The sequence below is a fragment of the Carcharhinus amblyrhynchos genome, chromosome 4, assembly GCF_965287045.1.
Source record: "Carcharhinus amblyrhynchos chromosome 4, sCarAmb.v2.hapA, whole genome shotgun sequence".
NCBI classification, from domain to species: Eukaryota; Metazoa; Chordata; class Chondrichthyes; order Carcharhiniformes; family Carcharhinidae; genus Carcharhinus; species Carcharhinus amblyrhynchos.
In genome coordinates this window covers 18162686-18183975 of record NC_137327.1, presented here as the reverse complement: position 1 = coordinate 18183975, position 21290 = coordinate 18162686, and the positions used below count along the sequence as shown (strand labels likewise).

At 43.7% G+C, this 21290-nt stretch overlaps 1 protein-coding gene across 1 annotated transcript in view; it reads right to left on the bottom strand.

The window, feature by feature from the left end:
- mphosph6 (M-phase phosphoprotein 6) overlaps positions 1-17752 on the bottom strand; it is a 38056-nt gene extending 20304 nt beyond the window's left edge. The window contains exons 1-2 of the mRNA XM_080186752.1: positions 17569-17752; positions 5388-5500 (exon numbers count right to left, since the gene is read on the bottom strand). Of these exons, the coding sequence (XP_080042878.1) occupies positions 5388-5500; positions 17569-17619 (164 nt within the window). The 5' untranslated portion in view covers positions 17620-17752. The remainder of the gene's footprint in view (positions 1-5387; positions 5501-17568) is intronic.
- Between the last annotated feature and the right edge of the window lie 3538 nt (positions 17753-21290).

Below are 21290 nucleotides of genomic sequence, written 5' to 3'. Positions count from 1 at the left end.
TCCCAGGGCATTTCACAAGAGTGAAATCAAACCAAACTTTGACACTGAGGCACTGATGATGACTAAAAGATCTGTCAAAGAGTTAGGTTAAAAGTACCGTCTTAAAGGAGGATAAAAAGAGAGAGGGGGGTGGGGAGGGAGGAAGGGGAGTGTTGAAATAGTTTAGAGAGAGAAGCAAGAAGGGTGCAGTGAGATCATGAAAAGATTTGTAAACAAGGGCGAGAATTGTAAAATTGAGGTGTGGTTGAACCAGGAGACAATGTAGCTCAGCCAGCACTCGGGTGATGTGTGAACAGTATCAGACTCAAGAAAGAGACAGCAGAGCTTTGGGTCAGATAAGCACAAAGCTATGCAAGATGAAAAATGGGATTGTCAATCAGGGGTACACTGGAACTATCAAGTCTTGATGTAAGAAAAATATGGATGAGGGTTTCAGCTGCAGATTAATGGAATCAGATTTAGGTTTCAAGCTTAAACCACTCATCAAGTTCACAAGTATGCTTTTGATATACCAATATGAACTTTCTTCCTGTCTGCCAGTACTGTAGTGGATCTGAGACATGTGCCTCATTTTGGATATGAGATACTTTCCAATTCGTTCCACATGGCACAAGACAACATATCCACCACAAATTGTAAAGCAAACTTATCAGATCTGTGAGACATTTTTATGAAATACATTTTAATTACTTGAAAGCTAGTTTAATTTTGCAGCTTTGAAACAATAATAATATATTTTTATGTGGCTTCTTCAATGCAGCAAAACGTTTCAAGCTATTTCACAGGATCATAATGAGGCAAAATTTTTCACCATGTTAAAAAAGGACAAACCAGACCATAACTTCTTCAGAGTGAAAATTAGTATCAGATTGCCACTTTGTACTCACTTACCTATGCAAAATTTTGTCTGTGCCTGTCTCGTCCAACCTCCCTGACTCAGGATGAATAAGGTTCAGGCAGCACACCTGCAGATTCGGTGCTAAAATAAACGAATTGAAGGAGGTCACGCACCCTGTTTTATGGCACAAACTGCTATAAAGCAGGTGAATTTTAAGGTCCCGTTGAAGACAACAGGCTGGGAAGGCAGCCTGAGTCAGGGAGGTTGTGGAGGAGGCAGACAAAATGGGGGTGGGGGGAGGGGGAGGGCGGGTGTGGTGGTATGGTGGAGGGGTCTGGCCAGGTTGAGTCGGAGATTGCCAATCTATCAGATTTCTTGAGGCAGTATGGCTATTATTTCATACATGCTATGCATGGGTTGCAAACATAGTTATGACCTATGGCTGAATGCTGGTTTCTCCCAGAACACACTAGATGATACGCCCACTTCCAGCAGCTTGACTTGCTGTAGGCAGTCTCTGTTTACCTCCCAGTTATGCTTAGTTCCAATACAAAGTCCTGGTGGTGCACTTACATCTGTGAGCAATTGATTTATGCAGAAGCCTTGAAGTCAGAACAAATTATTGCAGCTTCTGCTGCTTCTCTTCCTGCAGACTTCTGAAACTTCTAACAGCTATGGAAAGCACTAAAATGTATAGAATAGTAGCAACATATAGAAGAAATGAACCAGAAACTAATTTGTAAGCGGTTGATGTTCCATTTAAATTGCTGGGGAGAGGTAGAGAGTAGGTACTTCGTTGCTGTCTACACACTAAGAGAGTTTTGATTGGAGCTTGGAGTTACTTGCATATAAACACAAATGAGTTTATATGCAAGTAAAGCCCTCCACCCAGTCCACTACACATCCAGATGATATTGCCAGAGTCAAGGATAAACTGTTTGTGGGCTGGAAGAGGAGCCAATACAAGAGTTCTCTGTATCTGGTTATGAGTGGAATCAACCAAGGACAGTTTCACTCAGTTGGACAATGGAGAAGAGGATGGCATGGCTGACCACATCACAGCTTGCAGAGCTCTAAGAAAGATGAAGGAAATTAGCGCACCACAATTACAGAAGATATAATTTCTCACTATGGTTAAGGCTGGTTTGATGCTTCAGTAAGAGAATCCTGAAATTGAAGAGGCAGCATTTTCCAAGAGAACGGAGCAGGTGGAAACTTGCAGCATTGCAAGAAAAGGGTCACAGGTGGCTTCTTGGAGATAATACCTGAAAAAAGGAAACCATTTACAATATCAACTATCATAGGAACCAGAGAGGTAGTTATGTGGTTTAGTGAGAACTGTCAAGTGCAGGAAGTGGGTCTCAAGGACAGTAATAAGTCAAGAAAGATAGAAAGCAAACTAGAGAAAGGTATCTCATGCACTGCCTGAAAAAGCTGTGATGTCTCTGAGGAGGAAGGCCTGCCATGTGTTCTGCCCATCAGGCATCTAAGTGGACAGCCTTAACCATAGTGAGAAATTATATCTTCTGTAATTGTGGTGTGCTAATTTCCCTCACCTTTCTTAGAGCTCTCTGCAAGCTGTGATGTAGTCAGCCACGCCATCCTCTTTCAGTGCCTCTTCCCCATTTCCCAACTGAGTGGAACTGTCCTTGGTTGATTCCATTCATAACCAGATACAGAGAAATCTTGAATTGGCTCCTCTTCCAGCCCTCAAACAGTTTATCCTTGACTCTGATTGGCCAGCACTTCCACGTGGCAGCACCATGGCGAAGGCCATGGCTGCTGCTGCTGGAACAACACCCTCTGGAGTCCCAGGACTGCGAGGCAACCCAAGCAAAAGTTAAGTGCTGTGCGGGAGGGGACTGCTTGCGTAAATGACCATGCAGGTCAGTAGCAAGGGCAATAGGCTGGCTATCAGTTGCCATCACCCACTCCTTTCCCGCTTGCCCCATATCCATGTTTTTGATCATACACAGATTAAGGGGATCCCTACTTCAGATTACACACAGTCCTCATAATTTTACCAGTCATGCCAGCTGCCTGTCGGCAGACCCACCCGGAGCTGGTAAGATTGTAGCAGAGGCAGGAAGAAGTCCTTAAGTGCTCATTAATTGATCTCTTCAGGGCTCATGTGAAGGTGGAGCGGGAAGGTCAATCACAGGCCTTCCCGCCCACAACCTACTCCCAGTAGAGGTAGGAATGTGTCAGATATCAATTCTGACACTAAATGACCAAATTCCAAGACCTGTCTGTTTCCATCCTGATCTCTGCAGGGGCAGAAGACTCGACCCTTGACTTTTTCACAAGCTAGACTAATAAGGTCACTTAACTTGCCCACTTACACTTTATCACCTTCTGTAATCTTTGATGGGTGCAGTTCCTTGATAGCTTTCATGTGCATGCTTAAAAAGGTCTGTCACCTTGTAAACAGTTAGATCATCAGTAAGGAAGATGAGATAAATAGCTGTTAGTACTATTCTACAGTGGTCTAACACTGCTTCTATACTGCTGTTAAAGTTGAATTCATAGAGATTGTTGTGTCCCAGATCACAAAAAATTGCATCTATAAATCTGCCACTAGGATAAAAGAGCCAGATTTATCAATGTAAATGCCAAGAGCTGGATTATGGATGATGGTCTTTTGATATCTGAAATGCAAGTGTATATAATAAGTTGTTTTAGATCTAGTGTTGAACTATTTATCTTACAATACCTACAGTCTCAAGCTCTTTGTTTTGGAGGTCACATTTATTAGAGTATAGCTAGAAGCCAAGGTAAGCTTATGATGATTTTTTGGTGATGATGTCATATATAACACACACAAACTGATTAAACACTGGAGCTGGGAATTCTGAACTTTATCTCAAGAGGAATAATCAACCATTTCAGTGATTATTGAAAACATCCTTGCCTTAGCCTCAAATATTGTTCTTTGGGATCCAAACTATAAAAAACTGTGTTTACACCCATACCTAAACCTACTAAATGATCAAGCTAGACACTAGAGCTATTTGACATCAAATCCATTTACACATCTTCAGTGTTGTCACTGTTAGCTTAATTAGACTGGGTTATTGTACAGCTTGTTAATTTGAAGTCACACACAAATTGCCAATTATCAGTGTTAACGACCATAACAGAATCCAGTATTGTTTTTATGTTGATCTAACAAAATTGCATTCAATAAAAGATAAAGTCATCTTAGTCCCAGATGATCAGGGGCTGTTCTCCCCTTTGAGGGACAGAGCTGACTGGTGGTGATCTTAAACTGAGGATCACCACCCCTGGGGCAAGGGACGAGGTTGAGAAGGGCATTCAACAGCACTATTGGGAATGTAAAAATAATTTTATGTTATATTATTTTATATTTTACACTGAATACTTTTATCAAGATTAAAGTAATTTTTAAGTCTTTGAACTTCAAAGCACTCATCAAGAACATACAATTTGAACTTGGCTCACTTAACCATTTTTGTCTAGTGACTAGTTCAAATTAACCTTAAAAAATAATATGTGAACATTTGCCTAAAGAAAAGCTGCAAGTGTTCAGAAAGAATTACATCAAAGTAAGTGAGAAATAAACAATGAACATTCAATGATAGAAATTAAAGTCTGATTTTATTCAGTAACTAATGCCATCAGCGCAATTTAAAAAAAAATGTTTCTTTTGTTTTTGTTTTAAGTCAAATCCAATTCAGTCAGCCCCGGTTGATCTCACTTCCAAGTTGACCACATAATTATCCATGAATTCCTGAAAATGACCTGAAATAGTGTAAGAGAATTCCCCGAAACTTGTATTAGAATGTGTGTGTTGAAGTAGATTCAAAATGGGAGATGGGATGAGACCAGTATGATTAATCAGCTCAATGTATGTTACTTAATGTAATTAGTATAGTAGTCAGGCCAGCATGACTAGATGAAGTGTAACCAATACAATCAATGCATGTGACCCAACGAAGTTAGTATAGTAATCACTCATTAATGAATGTAAACAGTAGCCACTCGGGAGGACAATGGACACTGCCCAGTTGTCCAACTTGATATGTGACAATAGCAAAAAGGAGAGAATAAAGTAAGCATGTTTTTCTTCACTATTCGGCCTGAGTTAGCTAAACCACGATTATTGTATAAGCAGAATTGTCTAGATAAGGGCAAAGGTCATAACTACCATGGTTTCAAGAAGCAAAGAGATGTACCAATGAGTGAGCAATCTCAAACAAGGTAGATAAAGGGTCGACCCAGAAACAATGGTGGCTAAACAAGGTCAAATCTTAAAAGTAAGATAAGAATCTTGAGGTATGGAGCTGTAATGTGCATAAAAAGACTGTAAGCAGATGGTTCATTGGATTGTTCCGGACATCCCGGCTTTATTGTCTTGTGCTGGAAAATAAAGTCTACTGCTTGGAGGATTAAGACTCAGACTCTCTGTTCCAATCAGCTAAAATCAGTTGTCGTCCTGGGGAACCACGACAATAGCTTGGGAAAGAATGAATGCAAAATTACCCAAATGGAATTATTAATAAGCCAGCATAAATAGTTGTTTACTTACTCTTTTTCTTTCAATTCTGGTAAATCTAAATACCAGTGTTCATCACTAATTATCTTCTTTTCTTCTTCTTCCATCTGCTTCTTAGTTTCTGTATCCAAACTCCTCTGCATAAACTAAAAGCAAATAAAAATAATGAAAGTTAAAAAAGGTATTTTAAAACAATCACTAATTGTCTTTGGTTGAACTTCCACTATCATGCAATCCACCTCATGTAGATTAGGAAGAAAAATGCATAAACTGTAATTTATGCAGCATAAGTAAGGAAGATTACAGAACCTGTGTGATGCAGTGAGAATTTTATCTGCAACATATTGGCCACTTCTACTATCCTTATGGTTAAAAGGACAACAGGTCCAAAAGTGGAAGTGGGAGATACTACATCAGTAAGAATGCTTCTCGAGTAATTGGCTTTTTACAGGTAAGCATTTGAAGCATACACATGGCAATTTTATAGCCAGGTTAAGTGATATATAAGACAGAAGGATATTTTCATATAGTATTATGCCTGAAAGGGAAAACTATCTCTCTAAAAATGCAGAGGTTGGAGCTATGAAATAATTAAAAATAACTGACACTAACAAAGTATTATGTAATTCATTGTGTGAAAATTCCAGAATGTTTTAAAATTTGCTATTGCAACAATAAAACATGCCCTACCTATATTATTAACACTTAGCCTGGTTTTTGATAAATGACATGGCTTTCAGATGCATTCCAAGACCTGATGATACAAATATGATGAAATGCTGATGGCTCTACAATTTCTGTCAAGCAATGTTAGCTTTGAAAATGCCTCATATGTTTAGGACATAAACTTTAATACAAAGCAATTACTGAGCACTCTAGCGTGCATGTAAAATTTATTAGTCAAATGCCACTTTTCAGAGATTTAGCTTGGTTAGCAGTCTACAATGAATAAATGTAGTGTTTGAAATGATCAAACTTCAACTGGACTCTTACTGATTTAAATGATCCAGGAATGGCATACAGAACAAGTAATTTACTTGTGGTCAGTTGTGGGTAAAATAGCTAATTTGTCATTTTATTGAGTTCTCTGCCAGTTTATTCTAACAGAGTACATTTTCATTGAAGGTAACAGTTCCAGAAAGGGGCTATTCATAATTGGAACTGGACTACAAAACCTCGATCATCATATAATATGGACCAGACAATAAAGTCCTGTATTATGGATCAGGCAATTCATTGCTCACAGTATCACCATCTCAAGTATTACAGAGAAACAAGCTTACAACACAATTTTCCTTTGCATGATTTTAATGTGAAGTTTTGCTTTTCTTCAAAGCTGACCCAAAGCAATTCTTGACCAAAGATATGATGCTTCCAAAGAAATGGCAAGCTTCACCAATCAAAAACTCCAAAAACAACGTCATGCACTATGACTCCTGTAGGATATTGATTTTGCATCACTCAAATGACATTTCAAACAAAATAAACAACAAAATAATTCTGCAAATGCAAGAAACATTGAACAAAAATCAATGTTTTGATAAAAGCCCGCATGCCTAAAATAGTAACTTGGTAGTTGGACTGCCCACATATGCTGACTAACTTGCTTTGTCTTTCAATATTTTATCTTTTTATTTCTAAAACAACATTGCGCTTTATTTTGGCTGCTTATTGCAATTACTGTGCCAATAAGTCATCAATGCAGTTAATTGTTCACTTCTTGAGGCTGGATTATCTGGAGAATCATCGATTATATTTCTGATGATACATGCATCGCTATTTTTTGTCAGTAGCTAAGTTCACATCTCAGCATTTCTCAACTTAACATGGAATTAGTTTTTTTTTAGAAAATGGTCTCACTTGGAATATATATATTGTTCATATTCTTTCACAGGATGTGAGCATTGCTGGCTAGAACTGCATTTTTATTGCCTCCCTTGAGAAGTGGTGGTGAGCGGCCTTTTTGAACAACTGTAGTCCATGCATTGTAGGAACACCAACAGTGTAGTTAGGATGGGAACTCCAGGATTTTGACCCAGTGACAAAGAAGAGACATCCAAGAAAAGTTCCATGTCAGGATGGTGTGTCTCTTGGAGAGGAACTTGCAGTTGGCGGTGTTCTGATGCATCTGCTGTTCTTGTCCTTTGGTGTTAGAGGTCATGGGTCTGAAAGGTTTTGTCAAATGAACCTTAGTGAGTTTCCGCAGGACATCGTGTATAGAGCAGACATACTGCCACTGAGCATCGGTGGCAAAGGGGGTAGGTGTTGATGGTGGTGTTCAAGGTGCCAATCAAGCAGGCTGCTTTGTCCTAGATGGTGTCAAGCTTCTTGAGTGTTGTTGGAGTTGCACCCAAAAGACAAGTGGGGAATATTCCATCATAGTCCTGACTTATGCCTTGTAAATGATGGACAGACTTTGGGGACTCAGGAGGCAGGTTACTCTCTGCAGATTTCCCAGCCTCTGGCCTGCTCTTGTGGCCACAGTATTTACAGTCACAAGTTGCTCCTGTCTGCTCACTTGCACTTTACTATATATATGGTATTTTCCATATTATCTCAACATATCAAAGTTGCCTCATGTAATGAATTGCATTTTTGGAAGTACAGTGAGTGCTCTGTCAGCAAAATCCTTCCTTCGTTAACATATACGTTCATCATTAAATCAGTATGCTGCTTTGGGTTTGAGTTACTTCTGTTTTGCTCATATATCCAACTTTCCATAACAACTGCAGTATTTAGCTTTAGGTTTACCAGCTCTCGTTATTATTAAGACTAGCTAGAAAAGTCCCATTAATTTCCTGCAATTTCATGCATCCCTGTTCAACTCTTTCAACCTGGAAAGACATGACCATAGAATTAAAATTTTCCCGATATAACGAAGTCATCTAGTTTTTCTATCCTTCCAAGAAGCAGCACTACTAATTGCTCTTCACTCCAACTTGTGACAGGAAATTTAATAATTGTAGCAATGCAGGTTCATAGCTCATTCTCTGTTCAGTTTACGCAATCTCAATATCGGACTATACACAGATGGATAAGTCATAAGCCAACTGTTCAATGTATTATTGTATACATTCCTGTGGTGGTCAAGAGTTGGTGGCAATGCACTCCAAATTTCAAAGTGGTATTCATCACATGACTAGCAAGAAACTCCTGATGTATCCTGCTGACCTACTGAGAGCTCAAGTGTCTGATTTACAGTTTTCTAATGATCAGCCAATAGCTCGGTCTTCTTGTGTCTGAGATGGGGAAGGTGAAGCTTTCCTGGAAATCAGCTATCTCCATGACATCAAATCTGGAATCAAGTCAATCAGCTGTGGTAAACTCAGCAAGTAATTTGATACTTGATCACGGCAAGTCTGTACACTTCAGTGGATTGAACAACTACCCAACTCACTAATGCAAATCAGAGGGTCGAACTCTCAATAGGAGCTCATTCTTTGTACTTCACTCACCAAATAACCAGCCTTGTTAATGCCTTAACTGATAAGGTGGTCCTAAAGTCAACAAGCAAGGGGAGGTTTACCCTTGCTCTGTAATAACAGACTGATGGTTTTAGCTGATTAAATCTGTACAATTAGTAATTCTCATTAGGTTTTCTTGACTTGAGTAAGCAGGCCACACAAAAGCATGTACAGTCTTTAACGGGCAGACAGAAATCCTACGGAATTAGATCGCTTAGTAATTTGACTTGGAGAATCAAATACATGACAATGAGTTTTGCAGTCTTAGAGATCCAAGTAATCAAAAAAGACTTCTACTTAATTTAATTTGGCATAGTAATATAATAATATACAGGGTTGTTTTTCCAGACTGGAGGCCTGTGACCAGTGGTGTGCCATAGGGATGGATCCACTGTTGTTTGTTATTTATATGAACAATCTGAATGAGAATACAGGAAGCATGGTTAGTAAGTTTGCAGATGACACCAAAATTGGTGGTGTGGTGAACAGTGATGAAGGCTATCCAAGACTCCAATGGGATCTTGATCAACTGGGCCAGTGGGCTGAAGAATGACTGAAGGAGTTTAATTTAGATAAATACGAGGTATTGCATTTTGGTCAAACAAACCAGTTAATGGTGGGGCCTGGAAAGTACTGTTGAACACAGAGACCTAGCGGTGCAGGTACATAGTTCCTTGAAAGTGGTATTTGGCACACTTGCCTTCATTGGTCAGAGCACAGAATACAGGAGTTGCGACATTATGTTACAACTTTACAAGACATTGGTAAGGCCACATTTGGAGTACTGTGTATAATTCTGATTGCCTTGTTATACGAAGGATGTTATTAAATTGAAAAAGGTGCAAAAACTATTTACAAGGATGTTACTGGAACTGGAAGGTTTGAATTATAAGAGGAACCAGAGTAAGCTGGGACTTTCTTCCCTGGAGTGTCTGAGGATGAAGGATGATCTTATAGAGGTTTATAAAATCATGAGAGGCATAGTTAAGGTGAATAATCAGATTCTTTTCCTCTGGATAATGGGGTCAAAAACTAGAGGGAATAGGTTTAAGCTGAGAGAGGAAAGCTTTAAACGGGATCTGGAGGAGGGAACCGAGTGTAGGGTGTCGAAATTTGCTGATGACACCAAGATTGGGGGAAAGGCAAATTGTGCGGAGGGTGTGGCGAGTCTGCAGAAGGATCTAGATAGGCTGGGCGAATGGGCCAGGAAATGGCAAATGGAATTTAATGTTGGCAAGTGTGAGGTGGTCCACTTTGGTAGGAAGAATGGTAGGAAGGACTATTACTTACGTGGCGAAAAACTGCAGCAGGCGACGGTGCAGAGGGACCTCGGGGTCCTTGTGCATGAGTCGCAAAAACCCAGCCTGCAGGTGCAGCAGGTGGTCAGGAAGGCGAATGGGATGCTGGCCTTCATAGCGAGGGGGATTGAATATAAAAGTAGGGAGGTCTTGCTGCAGCTGTATAGGGCATTGGTGAGGCCGCAGCTGGAGTACTGTGTGCAGTTTTGGGCGCCGCACCTGCGCAAGGATATTTTGGCCTTGGAGGGAGTGCAGAGGAGGTTTACTAGGCTGATACCGGAGTTGAGGGGGTTGAGCTATGAGGAGAGGCTGAATAAACTAGGCTTGTACTCGTTAGAGTTTAGAAGAATGAGGGGAGATCTCATTGAGACGTATAAGATGATGAATGGGATGGATAGGATAGAGGTGGAAAGACTCTTCCCGCTCAAAAAAGACAGTAGGACTAGGGGGCACAGCCTCAAGATAAAGGGGGGGCGGTTCAGAACGGAGTTGAGGAGGAACTTCTTCACTCAAAGGGTGGTGAATCTCTGGAATTCTCTGCCCGTTGAAGTGGTGGAGGCTGCCTCGCTAAATATTTTTAAGAAGCGGGTTGATGGGTTTTTGATAAGAGAAGGGATTAAGGGTTATGGGGAGAGGGCGGGAAAGTGGAACTGAGCCACGACAGATCGGCCATGATCTTGTTGAATGGCGGGGCAGGCTCGAAGGGCCAGATGGCCTACTTCTGCTCCTATTTCTTATGTTCTTATGTTCTTATGACCTGAGCAGCAACTTTTTCACACAGTGGGTGCTGCATACATGGAATGAGCTGCCAGAGTGGTGGTGGAGGCGGGTACAATTACACATTTAAAAGACATTATGGGAGGTACATGGATAGGAAGGGTTTGTGTGTTAAATGCTGGCAAATGGGACTAGTTCAGTTCAGGAAACCTGGTTGGCATGGACGAGTTGGGCCAAAGGGCCTGTTTTCATGCTGAATATCTCTCTGACTCTAATTATTCATCCAATTTCTTTTCGAAGGCTACTACCAAATCTATTTCTCAGAGTTTCAGGCAATGAAAACCAAATTTGAATAATTGATTGCATAGAGCCATTTTCTTTCATATTGCACAGCAAAGGGTTATCTCAAGCTCAAATAATAGCTGCTGAGTATGTGCACAATGAGTTATATCTGTTTCTCTTTTACTTCTTGTGCACATACTCTAAATTGTAATATCAACTTCTGCATATATATGCTGTAAAATGACTCAGTGGCACTTTGCAGAGGAGTTTAGGGAAACTGATTGTTTAATGAACAATAATCCAAAGTCAGACAGTCACATTAGACATTTAAACTGAACACATCTATGTTGAAGTATGTGAGAATATAAATACATCCAGCCCAATTAACATACTGCATGATCTCTAATTAAGTTAATACTATCACATCCTCTACAAAAGATGCATTAACACATTATGGACTTTTGACTTCACTGGCATAAAAATAAGTGCAACCAGAAACATTTCAGGTTTAAGCAAAATTAATGGTTTATCCTTTTCGCCTCCACCATCAAAAAAATCATATCGCAAACATTTTGAACTGCTTTCTCATCCATTTATCCAATTCACACACACAACCTCTATGATAAGCAGCTCATATTGACACAGAACAAAATTGTAGTAGCCCATAAGCTACCATAATTGTTAGGACGGCACAGTGGATTAGCACTGTTGCCTCACAACACCAGGGACTTGAATTCAATTCTGGCCGTGGATCACTGTGTGTGGAGTTTGCGCATTTTCCCAGTGTCTGCGTGGGTTTCCTCCCACAGTCCAAAGATATGCGCATTAGGTTAATTGGCCATGGTAAATTAACACTAGTGTCGAAGGGGATTAGCAGCATAAATATGAGAGGTTATGGGATTGGGCCTGGGTTTGACTGTAGTCAGTGCAGACTTGATGGGCCAAATGGCCTCCTTCTGCACTGTAGGGATTCTATGATAAGCATTAAGTTACGCGCAAACATTGCAGTAACTTGAGAAATTTCTGGAATTCATCCCTATAATCGCTGACATACTTTTGCTCCCACTCATAAATGCAATAATATATATTCTAATGAGCAGTTCAAAAGCATTAGATGCACAAACCTTAGGTCAGATTGAATTTTAATTTCATTCTATACTTTTTGGATACTACATATGCTTCAAAACATTCGCAATTTACTGCACATTACAAGGAAGAAAATATTTTTCACAAATAATTATTCAACTGCATACAGTATGACAAAGAAAGTTATTAACTTGTACAGCAAGGGAATACTGGAACTGAGATTATGTAGTCTTTATTCAAAAATACTTTAAATAGATTAAATAAGCTTTACTGCACAATTAGAGCTACTTACATGGGATAGTTTCAAATAGATATAATGCTTACTATTAGAAACAGGTCAGCCACAATATTAGAAGTACAGATGTCATATTTAGCATTCTGTGCTTGCATGCCAGATAGTGAAGTGGGATAAAACTTACATAATGATTAAGTGCAGAGAATTGTGAACTTGCACAATAGTGAGTGAAAGGAAGTACACTTAAGGGTCCAGAAGCAGAAAGTAATGGGAATACATACACATACAACATGGTGCAACTGCAGATTGATCAGGCCAATAAAACAACAGGATTTTTTTTTACATAAATAAGGGTGACATCATTGTTAGCACTGCTGCCTCACAGCGCCAGAAGCCTGGGTTCGATTCCCAGCTTGGGTCATTGTTTGTTTGGAGTTTGCACGTTTTCCCTGTGTCTGTATGGGTTTTCTCTGGGTATTCCGGTTTCCTCCCACAGTCCAAAGACATGTGGGATAGGTTGATTGGCCATGCTAAATTGACCCTTGTTTCACTGGAGGGGTGGGGTGGGGAATTAGCTGGGCAAATGTGTGGGGTTACAGGGATAGGATGGGATTGTTGTTGGCGCAGGCTCGATGGGCTGAATGGCCTCCTTCTGCACCACAGGGATCCTATGATCCTACATAGGGAGACTGAATATAAGAGCTAGGAAGTGAAGTTGAGTGTGTATGAATATTGATTGCTGTTACAGTAAAGATATTAAAGCCCTGGTTAGGATACAGAAATATTTGCATAACCAAAGAATGGAGCTCTTTGGTTGAGCACTCAGATTGGAACCACATTCATTCTGGTTAAGAATGAATCTGAGCGATACAATCAACTGAATCTGAACAATGCATCATAAAACCTGATTTGCTTTCCTATAACCATCTCACATTGCTTTTGCTTGTTAACAATTTTCTATTATCACCATCAAGTAGCCCTCAATCAAGGAACCTTAGTAAAACTGGAATCAATCAGTATCAGAGGGCAAACTCTCCACTGGTTGGAGTCACACCTAGCAAACAGGAAGGTGGTTGTGGGGAGTCAGTCTTCTCAGCTCCAGGGCATCTCTGCAGGTGCCCTTCAGGGTACTGTCCTGGGTCTAACAATCTTCAGCTGCTTCATCAATGACCTTCCCTCCATCATAAGGTCAGAGGTGGGGATGTTTGTTGATGATTGCAAAATGTTCAGCACTATTTGCAACTACTCAGATACTAAAGCAGTCTATGCTCAAATACAAGATCTGGACAATATCCCGGCTTCAGCTGACACTAAGTAAGTAACATTTGCACCACACAAATGCCAGGCAATGACCATCACCAATAAGAAACAATCTAACCAACACTCTTTGACATTCAGTGGTGTTACACTGAATCCCCCACTATCAACATTCTTGGGGTTAGCATAGACCAGAAACTCAACTGGGCTTGTCACATAAACACAGTAGCTACAAGAGCAGGTCAGATACTCAGAATACCGCGGCAAATGACTCACCTCCCGACTCCCTACAGCTTGTCCACCATCTACAAGCCACAAGTCAGGAGTGTGATGAACTACTCTCCACCTACCTGGAGAGTGCAGTACCAACAACTCTCAAGAAGATCCACATCATCCAGGACAAAGCAGTCACATGATGGGTACTCTATCCACCACCTTAAACATTCACCACCACTTGATCGGTACCCCAACACAAACATTCACTCCCTCCACCACCAATACACAATGGCAGTAGTAAGTACTATCTACAAAACGCACTACAGCAACTCAAAAAAGCTGTTTTGAGAGCACCTTCCAAACCTAATGGTAGCACAGTGGTTAGCACTGCTGCTTCACAGCTCCAGGGACCTGGGTTTGATTCCTGGCTCGGGTCACTGTCTGTGTGGAGTTTGCACATTCTCCTCGTGTCTGTGTGGGTTTCCTCCCACAGTCCAAAGATGTGCAGGCTAGGTTGGTTGGCCATGCTAAATTGTCCCTTAGTGTACTAGGATCCTTAGGTTAGAGGGATTAGCAGGTAGATATGTAGGGATATGGGGGTAAGACCTGGGTGGGATTGTGGTTGATGCAGACTCGATGGGCCAAAGAGCCTCTTTCTGCACTGTAGGGTTCTATGATTCTATGATCCTTACCACCTGGAAAGTCAAAGATACATGGGAATACCACCTTGTGCCCCTCCAATCCACACATCCACACTGTTCCTTTGCTGTTCCTGGGTCAAAATTCTAGAATTCTTTTCGTAACAACATTGTGAGTGCACCTACACTGTAAGGTTGTTATGTTGTGTGAAAATGATGACAAAGGACGACAACTCAAACTATAAGATCTTCAGCAGTTCTAACAAGCCACGGCTTTCACCACACAGGTGAGAACTCCCTTGCTACTGGCATGTCACTTTCTATGTACAGGTTATGGTAAGATTTCCATGAATATTCATTCTACATCTTCCTCATTTTAGTTGGGACAATCCATACTCACCTGCAAATAACAATGTTGAATGCTGTAACGGAACACTGAATATTTAAATTGTGCAGAGCCTTAGCTTGCAGCCCAAAACCTGCTGCAAAGCCCAAACATATCTCCCTTCAACCATCATCCATCCCCTCCCCTGACTTTTTTAAAAATGGCACATATACACATCGAAGTCAGTAAGTACATAGTCCTTGAACTTGCAGTTTGGTCTGTTCAGCTGCCCAAGTGTGTAATTACACCAATTGGCTGTGCTTAGGATGTACCTAGGTTATTGTCAGATGGCATACCTAGGATGAGCACGGTGGCTGCAGGGCTTGCTGCAATGGTAGAAGGGCTTTCATCTCCACCACTGCAGGGGTTGCAGATTCTGAACTCAGTGTGTCAACCTACGTGGCAGTTGGCGGTGCTGGTTTGAATACCTGTGAAGATGAAGCTAATTTCCTGATATACAGGGCACCATCTGAGATGACCATGGAACTGCTGCTTCTTCCCTGCTGCCATCAGGCTTTTGAATGAACCTATTTTATATTAAGTTAATCTTTCTCTACACCCTAGCTATGACTGTAACACATTCTACACCCTCTCCTTTTCTTCTCTACATATGGTATGCTTTGTCTGTATAGCGCACAAGAAACAATACTTTTCACTGTATACTAATTCATGTGACAATAAGAAATCAAATCAGTGTCAGGGACCCAGGTTTGATTCAGGTCTGGGGTGATGTGTGAGTCTGCACGTTCTCCCCGTGTCTGCGTTGATTTCCTCCGGGTGCTCCGGTTTCCTCCCACACTTCAAAGATATGCAGGTTAGGTAGATTAGCCATGGTAAGTTGCCCCGTGGTGCCACACAATCCATCGAATCCCTACAGTGCAGAAGGAGGCCATTCGGCTCATCGAGTCTGTACTGATCACAATCCCACCCAGGCCCTACCCCCCTGTAACCCCATGCATTTACCCTAGCTGGAAGCCCCTGAACTGCAAGGAGCAATTTAGCCTGGCCAATCCATCCAACCCGCACCTCTTTCAGACTGTGGGAGGAAACCCTCGCTGACACAGGGAGAACGTGCCAACTCTGCACAGACAGTGACCCAAGCCAGGAATCAAACCAAGATCCCTGGTGCTGTGAGGCAGCCGTGCTAATAACTGTGCCCATGATTTGCAGGTTGGGGGGAGGGGAGGAGAGGAGAGGAGAGGGGAGAGGAGAGGAGAGGGGAGGGGAGGGGAGGGGGAGAGGGGAGGGGAGGGGAGGGGGAGAGGGGAGGGGAGGGGAGGGGGAGAGGGGAGGGGAGGGGAGGGGGAGAGGGGAGGGGGAGAGGGGAGGGGAGGGGGAGAGGGGAGGGGAGGGGAGGGGAGGGGGGGAGGGGGGGAGAGGGGAGGGGAGGGGAGGAGAGGAGAGGAGGGAGGGGAGGGGAGGGAGGGGAGGGGAGGGAGGGGAGGGGAGGGAGGGGAGGGGGGGGAGGGGAGGGGGGGGAGGGGAGGGGGGGGAGGGGAGGGGGGGGAGGGGAGGAGGGGAGGGAGGGGAGGGGAGGAGGGGAGGGGGGGGAGGAGGGGAGGAGAGGAGGGGGGGGAGGAGAGGAGGGGGGGAGGAGGGGAGGGGAGGGGGAGAGGGGAGGGGAGGGGGAGAGGGGAGGGGAGGGGAGGGGAGGGGAGGGGGAGAGGGGAGGGGAGGGGGGGAGGGGGGGGAGGGGAGGGGAGGGGGGGAGGGGGGGGAGGGGAGGAGAGGAGAGGAGGAGAGGAGGGGAGGGGGGGGAGGGGAGGGGGGGGAGGGGGGGGAGGGGAGGGGGGGGAGGGGGGGGAGGGGAGGGGGGGGAGGGGGGGGAGGGGAGGGAGGGGAGGGGAGGAGGAGGGGAGGAGAGGAGGGGGGGAGGAGAGGAGGGGGGGAGGAGGGGAGGGGGGGAGGAGGGGAGGGGGGGGGGAGGGGAGGGGAGGGGAGGGGAGGGGGGGAGGGGAGGAGGGGAGGGAGGGGAGGGGGGGGAGGGGAGGGGAGGGGAGGGGAGGAGGGGGGGAGGGGAGGGGAGGAGGGGGGGAGGGGGAGGGGAGGGGGGAGAGGAGAGGAGGAGAGGAGAGGGGGAGGGGGGGGAGGGGAGGGGGAGGAGGGGAGGGGGAGGGGAGGGGAGGGGAGGAGGGGAGGGGAGGAGGGGGAGGGGAGGGGAGGGGAGGGGAGGGGAGGGAGGGGGGGGGGGGGGAGGGGAGGAGGGGAGGGGGGGAGGAGAGGGGGAGGGGGTGGGGGGAGGAGAGGGGGAGGGGGTGGGGGAGGAGAGGGGGAGGGGTGGGGGGAGGAGAGGGGGAGGGGAGGGGGAGGGGGTGGGGGAGGGGGGGGTGGGGGGAGGGGGGGAGAGGGGAGGGGGTGGGGGGGAGGAGAGGGGGAGGGGGTGGGGAGGGGGGAGGGGGAGGGGATAAATGCATGGGGTTACGGGGATAAAGCAGAATCTGAGTCCGGGTAAGATGCACACAGAAGACCAACCTCCCCCCAACACACATTCAAACACAGATCCACAGTCTGCCACACACACACTCACTCCCCTCCCAGACAATCAGACTCTCTGTCCACGCTCTGGGCCTACACTCCAGCTTTGGGAACTGAAGCCTGCCCCCGGCCCGCTGCACGCTTTGAAATTAAAATCCTACCTTCATCTTCAGCAGGTTTTTCGACAATTTCATGGCGCTTTCCCTGGCCATTGTTATTTTCTTGGTGGGGTGGGGGGGGGGCTCAGGAAAGAAACCACACAAAAAAACACTTTACGGAGTGAAACAAACTCAACCCAGCGAGCGGCGCTCCCCCAACAACACGTTAGCAACAGTCAAGACCAATCGATTCGCCGCACTCGCGAACCACCACAGGCCGGCAAATCGATCGCCAGAAACAGGATGGGGAGCTGTCCAGCATCTCCACAGAGGCAGCGCACTCTCCAGCTGCTGTATCACAAACAACTTGCAAACAAAGGATACCATTCTGGCTTCTGGTTGTTTCCCCACCCACCACCTTCCCTTCACAGATTCTAAGCATGATAGGTTATTTTAAAACATTGTTTTATGATGGGCACAATAATAACCCCAGGAGGGAATGGTGCTACAGTGGTTAGTGCTTTTGCCTCACAGTGTCAAGGACCCAGGTTCAACTCATGGCTTAGGTCACTGTCTTTCTGGAGTTCATACATTCTCCCCGTGTCTGCTAGGGATTGCTCCAGGTTCCTCCCACAGTCCGAAAGATGAGCTGGTTAGGCGCATTGACCATGCTGAATTCTTCCTCGTTGTACTGGAGTGTGGCGACTAGAGGTTTTTCACAGTAACTTCATTGCAGTGTTAATGGAAGCCTAATAGTGACACTAATAAATAAACTTTAAAAAGGGGTTTGCCACCTTGATTCTATTTATAACATTTTTTTTTCCTACCAGATCCTGCATCTTTTGGTTTATTCATTTGTGGAGCATGAGCGTCGCTGGCTGGCCAGCATTTATTGCCCATCCCCAGTTGCCCTTGAAACTGAGTGGCTTCCTAGGTTATTTCAGACGGCAGTTGAGAGTCAACCACATTGCTGTCGCTCTGGAGTCACATGTAGGCCAGACCGGGTAAAGAAAACAGATTTCCTTCTGTAAGTGAACCAGATGGATTTTTCCAATAATCGGTAATGGTTTCATGGTCATCAGTAGATTCTTTATTCCAGGTTTTTTAATTGAATTCAGATTTCACCAGCTGCCATCGCATGATTCAAACCCAGATTCCCAGAATATTAGCTGAGTTTCTGGATTAATAGTCTAGTGATATACAATTAGGCCATCACCTCCCTTTTGCATGCAGTAGAACAGTTCCAATGCAGATCTTCGTTAATGCCAGTGATAGCTTGAATTGGAAATAATATAGCTATTTAACATGACCAGAAAAGAACTAGAAATAAACCGCCAGAGGCTGCAAAAATTCCATAACCAAACATTCGTACAGTGGGCTAACCTTGCAGGGGACGTATTTGGGTAAAGTTGACAGATTTAAAAGGGAGGTGGATTGATATTTGTTAAGAAGGGTATGGAAATATTTAACTACATTTCTCCAGGGATATTGCTTTTGGAAGTTAATGCTTGGCTATGAGGGAGGGTGGCTCATGCACAGTAAGTGACAGTTACTCTGGAGCAGTGGACCTGATTGGGAGAAAGGTTTTAGCTTGCAATGGATTTTTGTACCATATTGGACCATATTTTGTACTCATTGTACCATGTAGTCCATTACAAAGTTATTACCAATACTGTCTGTGTGAAATTTGCACATTCTCCCCATGTCTGCATGGACTTCCTCTGGGTGCCTCCCACAGTCCAAAGATGTGCAGGTTAGGTGGATTGGCCATGCTAAATTGTCTCCTGGTGTCCGGGGATGTATCGTTAGGCAGATTGGTGGATTAGCCATGTTAAATGCATGGGGTAGACATGATGTACAGATGCTGCTGTTGGCATGGGGTACAGGGATAGGGTGGGTTGGTTAAGTGAATTGACCATGCTAAATTGCTCCTTAGTATCCCAAGAGGTGTATGTTCAATGTATTAACAGGATAAATGTGTGGCATTACTGGGATAGGGTGGGCCTGGGTAAGATGCTCCAACAAAGAGTCAGTGCAGACATGATGGGCTAAATGGCCTCCTTTTGTATTGTAAATATGTATGAACACCATTTTAAAATTACCAACTGATTAACGGGAAGAGTATGAGATCAGTCTAACAACATTCTTGTAAGGGATGTAACTATTTCTCCAAAGAGCTAATGATTTTTGTGGTGTGATTTTCCCCTTTCTTGAGGACAGTTTAAGGAGGCCTCTTGGTGTTCAGTTGCAATTATGTCAGCATGCAAGTAAACATCCAGCCACACAGATAACTGTTGAAAAAATTGACATACTACAAATAAAAAAAAGCTTTGCCAGATTGTGAGTGTATTTTGCTGTAATTAATGTTAGCGTGATATTAAAAACCCAGTCATTCAGCAAGGAGTAACTTTCTGAAGGGTTTTTAACAGCCAAATTAACAGTGTAAGCATGGAAGTTCTTTGTCAATTCAATTAATTTTCATTGGTTATGGACCAGAGTGTGTCTCAACTGTGCATTCTCTGGAGAAATGTACAATCACTGACAGCAATTTCTGGATCTCCACATTATTCTGCACATGTGCATACTCCAGAAGCTGTTATCAGTTTCAGTGGCATAATGATGGTGAATACGGAAAGATTCATCATCAATACCATTGCAAAATCAGGGTAACAACCACATCAACAAGAACTTGTCCATTTGGTGCAGGATAATGACCTAACCTGATTTGTGGGAGTGTAATCACTCAAAAATGGGAGCTAAGCTAAAGGAGGAAGTGGTGAACAAAATCTGAATCAAAGTGGTGGGATTTTGAAGTTCTTAAAAGAGAAGAGGCGGATAGAAAGATGGATCTGTTTAGAGAAGGAATTCCAGAAGTTATGATCTGAATAATCTTAGACATGGCCTCCATTAATGCAGTGAAGGAGATGCATGAAAGGTCAGAATCAATTGAATGAATAACACAATGAAATGTTAAAATTGTTCACTTTAATCTTAATTATTACAGTCATCTTTATATTTGGATAGTACAATATAATAAGAAGAGCATGCATTCATAACCGCTGGAAACCCCAAGCCATCTACACTTATTTCACTGTTGCTGGGTCAAAATACTGGAACTGTCTTCCTAATAGTTCTATGGAAGATGTACCAGCACCATATGGACTGCAACAGTTTGAGAAGGAATGGATGGTAAGTACTGAACTTTGCCTCCTTGAGGTGCTGGCCGGACATCTGGTGGAGATAATGGATGTAATGGCTGGTACTGTGGCACAGTGGTTAGCACAGCTGCCTCACAGCATCAGGGACCCAGGTTCAATTCCAGCCTCAGGTCACTTTCTGTGTGGAGTTTGCACATTCTCCCTGTGTCTGCGTAGGTTTCCTCCAAGTGCTTGGGTTTCCCCCCACAGTCCACAGATGTGCAGGTTAGGTTGATTCGCCATGTTAAATTAAGTGTCAGGGGATTAGCTGGGTAAATATGGGGGGATTAGGGCCTGAGTGGGATTGTAGTTGGAGCAGACTCGATGGCCTGTACTGTAGGGATCTATGATTCTATACTTTAAGATCAAATTGGTGCCAACAGCATAAGGTTCAGTCCCTGTTCTGGCTGGAGTGGATTCATGACCTGCCTCTTTGCTCTGCCTGTGATAATGGAGATTGTGGTGCCATGGGTCAGACCTGAAGAAGAATAAATACTGGCCATGCCAGAAACACTCACATTCCATGAACAAATAAAGTTGTAATATGACCAAGCAATGGTCAGGACACTGTTGTGATAATATGTATAT